Below are 5,656 nucleotides of genomic sequence, written 5' to 3' on the forward strand. Positions count from 1 at the left end.
CGATGACCGCCATAAGCCTCGTCCTAAAATTGCATCCTATGTATAGGGCGTGGGTGTGGACCATGTATTCCGCGTTGTACTTTTTCGGCTTTTAAATAAAACAAAAAATTTCATATTGTGGTCTTAAATTTATGTATATTTCTTTATTTTATTATATTCAAAAACAAAAATTAAAAATAATTATAAATTGTTAAAAGATAGGGCGGACTATAAAATGCTGACATGGAGGACTATAAATTAGTATAGAGCGGACTATAAGATAGGACTATAGTCGGCCACATTGCGGATGCTATTAATGAAGATATTGAATTTAATCCCCTTATCAAAAGACATTTTCGAGAAGATGAAATAATAAGGTTATTCAACTTTCACATATTTTAATAAAGTAACGTTTTTCTTTTGTTTAATTGGTTCTAATGTTTAATTGATTGGAAAAATATACGAAATTAATATTTACCTGATCCGCTCTGACTGAGAATCATTTAATAGCTAGAATCATTTAATCACCTCTGATTCAGACTGTATATTTTGGCTATTAAATGGTATTTCATCTTTCCTATAAAAAAGAAAGATGCATTTTTTTTACAAAATTTAAGAAAAATGATACTCCCTCTATCCAGTAAAAATACGTGTACTTTTCATTTTTTCTGTCCCGTAAAAATATGTGAACTTTTCATTTTTCTTCTGTCCCATGAAAATATGAGCATTTTCCATTTATAAAAAGTTATCCCCATTTATTACCCTATACATCAAGTTATTCACAATTTATACCACAATAAAAACACTAATTATAATAATGTGGGTCTCACTATTTCACTAACACTAATTTAACTATTACTCTCCTCTTTTGTCTTACTTTATTAATTTTATCTTAATTCCCGTGACATATCATATGCCCAAATTTTATGGAACGGAAGGAGTAGTATTTGTTAAATTAAGCGGTGAAAAAAAAATATATGACTGAAAAAAGAATAAAATGGGAAAGCGTAAAAGCTTTGGGTTTTTGCAAAATAAAATAAGATTAATTTAGACGAAAAACTGATAAAAAAGACTTTAAATCACTTTTAATTGAATGGATAGAGTATTTTTTTAGTGACTGTATCACAAGTAACAACTTAGTACTTTTTTGTAAAATTGAATAAATTTTGCTGATGGTTTGAAACTTTGGACACTCAATTACAATACGATACAAAATTTGGTGAGTTGATTGGACCAACTGAAAATTTAAAATCTACAATTAAAAAATTAAAACTTCAAAATTTGCTGACTCGATTGGACCAACTGAAACAATGCCAAGAACTGAAACACAAGTCTTTCCATTTTATATGAATGGCAATTAAAAGCCAACATCCAAAATGCATGAATGGGAAGACTACTTTATTTGCTATCAACCGAATTCAGTTTGACTTGGACTCAAATAATACGTTGAAGTCCATTTAAGCTCAATACAATCAATATTCTTCTGTACAATCAGATAAACATACAATATTATAGAAATCATAATATATTACAATTACACTAAAAACACACTTGTTTTTCACACAATCTTGAAACACTGCAATAATATTAATACTCACGTTATTTCAAAAAAATTAACTCTCAATTTTTTTGCCATGGTATATAAATTAATGCATAATGTAAAATACTTCATGCATTATGGATAAAGAAGGGTGTAATAAAATAAAAATATTAAAAAAATCTATTTTTTGATAATTCAACTGGACATCTTTTTGCCTAAATCAAGACACGTGTTTATTCGTGTGTGAGAGAGAGCCCATATTATTGTGGACTGGGCTTTGGCTGGCCCGCTTGATAATCAATTTGCTTTAATAGAGAGCCCACTATAATCCTGGTGCTATATATCTGCAACAGAACTGAGGAGCATATTAGAGAGAGGGAAAAATGATCTACAGAAAATGGAGTCTGCTTACTGGCCCGACCTCGCTCATCGCCGGAGTAATCGCCACCGTTGTTGTCGCCGATCTCATTTTCGTTGATAACGTAACATTATTTATGTCCTAATTTTTCGATATTTGATTTGTAATGATGTGTATTTTGTTGAAAATTCACCGAGTTTATGTGGTCTTCTGGATTTCCTCGAAGAATATTAATTACTCCTCTGTTAATCTTCTCTTCTGTATGAATCCGAAGAGCGAAATCGAATATTTTTTTTGTTTGTTAATTTTTGCTGGATTTGTATGATAATAGCTGATCGAATTCGTACTTGACTGGGAGTGGAATGGACTTTTTGGCCAACATATAATGAACAATTTGGTTGATTAATAAATGGTTCTTCAATGAATTATTGAAATTTTGGAGATATGCACATGCTTTCAACATTCAAACGTAGGCATTCTAATTTATTAATGTTGATTTGCTGCGGTACCATATTTCCATTTTCAGATGATTATTGATATGATTCTATGTGATTATTTTTAAGTAATTCTCCATCTTTTACCATATTTCCATCTTTCTACTTCTGCTAAAATCTATAAATTACTCCCTTAATTGGTTTTAATTATCGTTGTATGTAATTGGTTCCTTGACAGAGTATAAAATAATGTGAGAAGAGGGAAATTCAAGAAAGGGTTGTAACCATCTTGAAGTACTTTCAGGTTGATGCACGAATCATATGCTTGTTTAAACGTCGTCTCAATAATCTTGCACTTTGTAATGTTTAGGCTCTATTATTATCTTCACTCAACATGTTCCTTTGTAGACTGAGGTCCCTTCATCTTCCCTTGCCAGAAATCTGTCTAAACTGTGATCTTTAGATGCTAGATTCTTTATGGTTTACAGTTCTTTAACTCTTTTATTGTTGTTGCGTACTGATCTTGTGACTTTGTGCCCCTGATCCCATGGAGCTTTGTGGTCACCGATAGTCTTTTGACATCATTTTCATGCCCCTAGTGCAGGGTTGGTTGCGCAAGGGAGATGAAAAGAAGCAAGAACCAGCAAATAAAACCAAGTAGAAGCAGAAAGGATGCACATTCTAATCGCTGTGTTCCTTTGTTTTGTCAAAAATGCAATGTTGAATAAATAGACCTTGTTCGTTACAAAATTCAGTTTTTGTGCGTAAATCCTTTGTTTTCACTAACAACCACCTGGATAGCCAGAAAATGAAGAAGATGCAACAAATGAATCACAATATGCAAGTAAGTACAAAGCTGGCTTAACATCATCTTTGATGTCTAAGAAGCATTTCCATCATCAAATCATTCCAAGAATCTATAGGGCCAGGTAAGCACCAATGCAAACAGTCATTCTGAATCTTTGCATGCTTGTCATTCCCATCGTATGGTTGGAACGTCCTGTACACGCCCGGGTGACCATCTGGTCTGAGGAGCGAAAGCATGGTTGTGTCCAGCAGCTCGAAACCACCCACCCTGTTTTTTGAAAGTGCCTCTGATGCCTGCTGAAACTCTTCGAGTTCAATGCTTTTCATGATCTCATCTAAGTCTCTGATCTCAACTTCGTCTACTTTGAATGGTTCTGTCCTGTTACAGTAACCCTCGGAGTCCCATTCCCCGTTTTCAAAGTGATCTGGAGTTATAGTCCTGAAGAGTATATACGGCTTGTGCTTCGCCTCAGATATGAATTTCAACGTCGTGTTTAGTGCCCTTCTGTATGCATTTTGGAATCCTACTTCTGTTATGTTGCTATCATGGCAGCCGTGGCAACCCAGAGTAGTATTGTTCTCGTAGTAAATCGCATACTTGAGAAACCATTTACCTCCCCCAATCACTATGTAGTCGAAATCCCCGTACTGATCTGTCCATATCGTGTTGGGTTCGTCCACATGTAGCCGGATAATGCCAGAGGAAATGCCATTGTCATTCTCGAAGATGGAGGCTTTCGTTAGGAATGGAGCCCAGACGACAGAGACAGTGAAATTGAACGAGGGAAACGACCATTTCCGGTTCTTGTATGGCTCGTCATGGTAGATGTCGACGGCTTCTTCTACCTATAACGTGGAGTAAGATCGTTAATAGAGGAGTTCGAGTACTATCCTCTACGAGCTTTTTCGAAATAAAGAACAGAAAAAGGTGAGAGTATTCAAAACAAGAATTGAAAGCAAAATGAAATGAAAGTTAAACTAACTATTGTAGGTCCATTGAGGTGGGGGCTATGCCTAGTTGGTAAAGGTATTAAAGGTATCATAATGCTTGCTTAGAAAGATTGAGAAAACCAAACATTAATTAGAATAAAGACTCAAGAATCATATTCTTGAATCAACTTAGACATGAAGCTATTAATAAGAATCATTATAATATAGATTCAATCTCAAATAACATTACCATTTACCTGTGATAGAATGCAGAGTAATGACTGAACATGGTTACGCATGATTGAATCACCAATGAATGCAAGTGATTTATCCCTCATCATCTCAAGAAATCTCTTGGCATCAAGCCTTGGCAAGCTGCTGCCCTTGGGCTTCCATCTCCAGTAAACGTAGCCCGAATCCGGCCGGCCATTCTTCATACAGTTCTGAGGAGCTTCTATTGTTCTACAACTGCTGTTGGTGTAGAATGGACCATCTGGCTCTGGAATCCAATCACCACTGAATAAATCGCAGCTTTCTGTAACCACATAGTGTGAAAGTTGAAAGTTAAAACCAACCTTTGTTAGTGACACAATTTCACAGAACAACATAATTTGGGATTCTTAATTCAGATACACATTAGTAGTTGGTTAGTTATGACTTTAATATGTTTTTAAATTCTTAGGCAATTGGTTGAATGTACATTTCAAGAATGTTCAATTGGCTGAAATGGTATGTTTCAGCTTCATAAATCACATCATCATTTTGACATAACTTCAGCCATTTTTCAAGAATTCGATCTTGAATGTGATCTGGGTGTTAAAAAAGATTCAATCTTTACTCTTTTATGATACTGAATTAAACAAAAACAAAATTGAAGTTCACTCACCATTGGTAGAAGTGTAATCAAGATTGAGCAAGAGGCCATCTGTTAATGGGGGTGACTCTGCCGCCGCCGGCGGCGGCGGCGGCGGAGTGGTCACAGCTAATGCAGCAGACTCATCATCTGAAACGACAAGAGAAAACTGCACAAAACTTGAAGAAAGAAGTCGGTAAGAAATGGCCAGAAGCAGAGAGCAGACTGCAAATTTCACCAAAAGTGAAGAGAATATGTTTTTGGTGTTGAATTGTTTCATATTCTTCCTCTTTTTCTCTGTTTTTCACATAAACACACACAACTCAGCAGTGTTTAAAGATGGGGTAGTTGTCAGTTATGCAAAAATGGTCTTATCATTCAGCATTTAATGCATTTCTTCCGGTAATTAGCATGTCCCAATCTGAAAATAAATATTGTTATAAAAAATTAAAATATAAATTACTAGTTTCTAAAAATTAAAGAACAGGGGGAGAAAAGTAGTTACGGTTTCCCCATCATATTATACGTTTGGAATCTTGGCTTTTCTTTTCATTTTCTAAACTATGTTGGTAGTTGGAGAAATGCTTTTAGTAAATGAAATAGTTAATGTAAACTTAAGCAAGAATCAATTTTTATGAGTTGCTTGATAATCTTGAAATCAGTTGATATCTTCACCAACCAAATTCAGTAAACAACATCACTGTAAGCTCGAATGAGGGTGGCATGTACTCCCTTCTTCCACCATTTAAAAAGCT

The 5,656-nt window shown here is 34.8% G+C and overlaps 1 protein-coding gene and 1 long non-coding RNA gene across 2 annotated transcripts; one reads left to right on the forward strand and one right to left on the reverse strand.

Moving 5' to 3' along the window:
* The first annotated feature begins 1,889 nt into the window (after positions 1–1,889).
* LOC121777534 lies at positions 1,890–3,100 on the forward strand. The gene is made up of 3 exons (XR_006045515.1): positions 1,890–2,001; positions 2,550–2,615; positions 2,916–3,100. It is a non-coding gene; the product is annotated as an uncharacterized LOC121777534 (long non-coding RNA).
* Positions 3,101–3,109: 9 nt separating this feature from the next.
* Positions 3,110–5,239, reverse strand: LOC121777532 (protein trichome birefringence-like 25). The gene is made up of 3 exons (XM_042174819.1): positions 4,935–5,239; positions 4,306–4,583; positions 3,110–3,964 (listed from the first exon to the last, which is right to left on the reverse strand). The coding sequence occupies exons 1-3, from the start codon at positions 5,179–5,181 to the stop codon at positions 3,179–3,181; spliced, it is 1,311 nt and encodes a 436-aa protein (XP_042030753.1). The 5' UTR covers positions 5,182–5,239; the 3' UTR covers positions 3,110–3,178.
* Positions 5,240–5,656: the final 417 nt, after the last annotated feature.

This window comes from Salvia splendens, chromosome 18, assembly GCF_004379255.2.
Source record: "Salvia splendens isolate huo1 chromosome 18, SspV2, whole genome shotgun sequence".
NCBI classification, from domain to species: Eukaryota; Viridiplantae; Streptophyta; class Magnoliopsida; order Lamiales; family Lamiaceae; genus Salvia; species Salvia splendens.

Excerpts from the sequence above, each read along its gene's own strand:
- LOC121777532 (XM_042174819.1), bottom strand. The coding sequence starts at position 5,181 with ATGAAACAATTCAACACCAAAAACATATTCTCTTCACTTTTGGTGAAA. Across the intron at positions 4,584-4,934 it reads TGATTACACTTCTACCAATG|AAAGCTGCGATTTATTCAGT; the intron begins GTGAGTGAACTT and ends ATGTGGTTACAG. Across the intron at positions 3,965-4,305 it reads TACTCTGCATTCTATCACAG|GTAGAAGAAGCCGTCGACAT; the intron begins GTAAATGGTAAT and ends TCCACGTTATAG.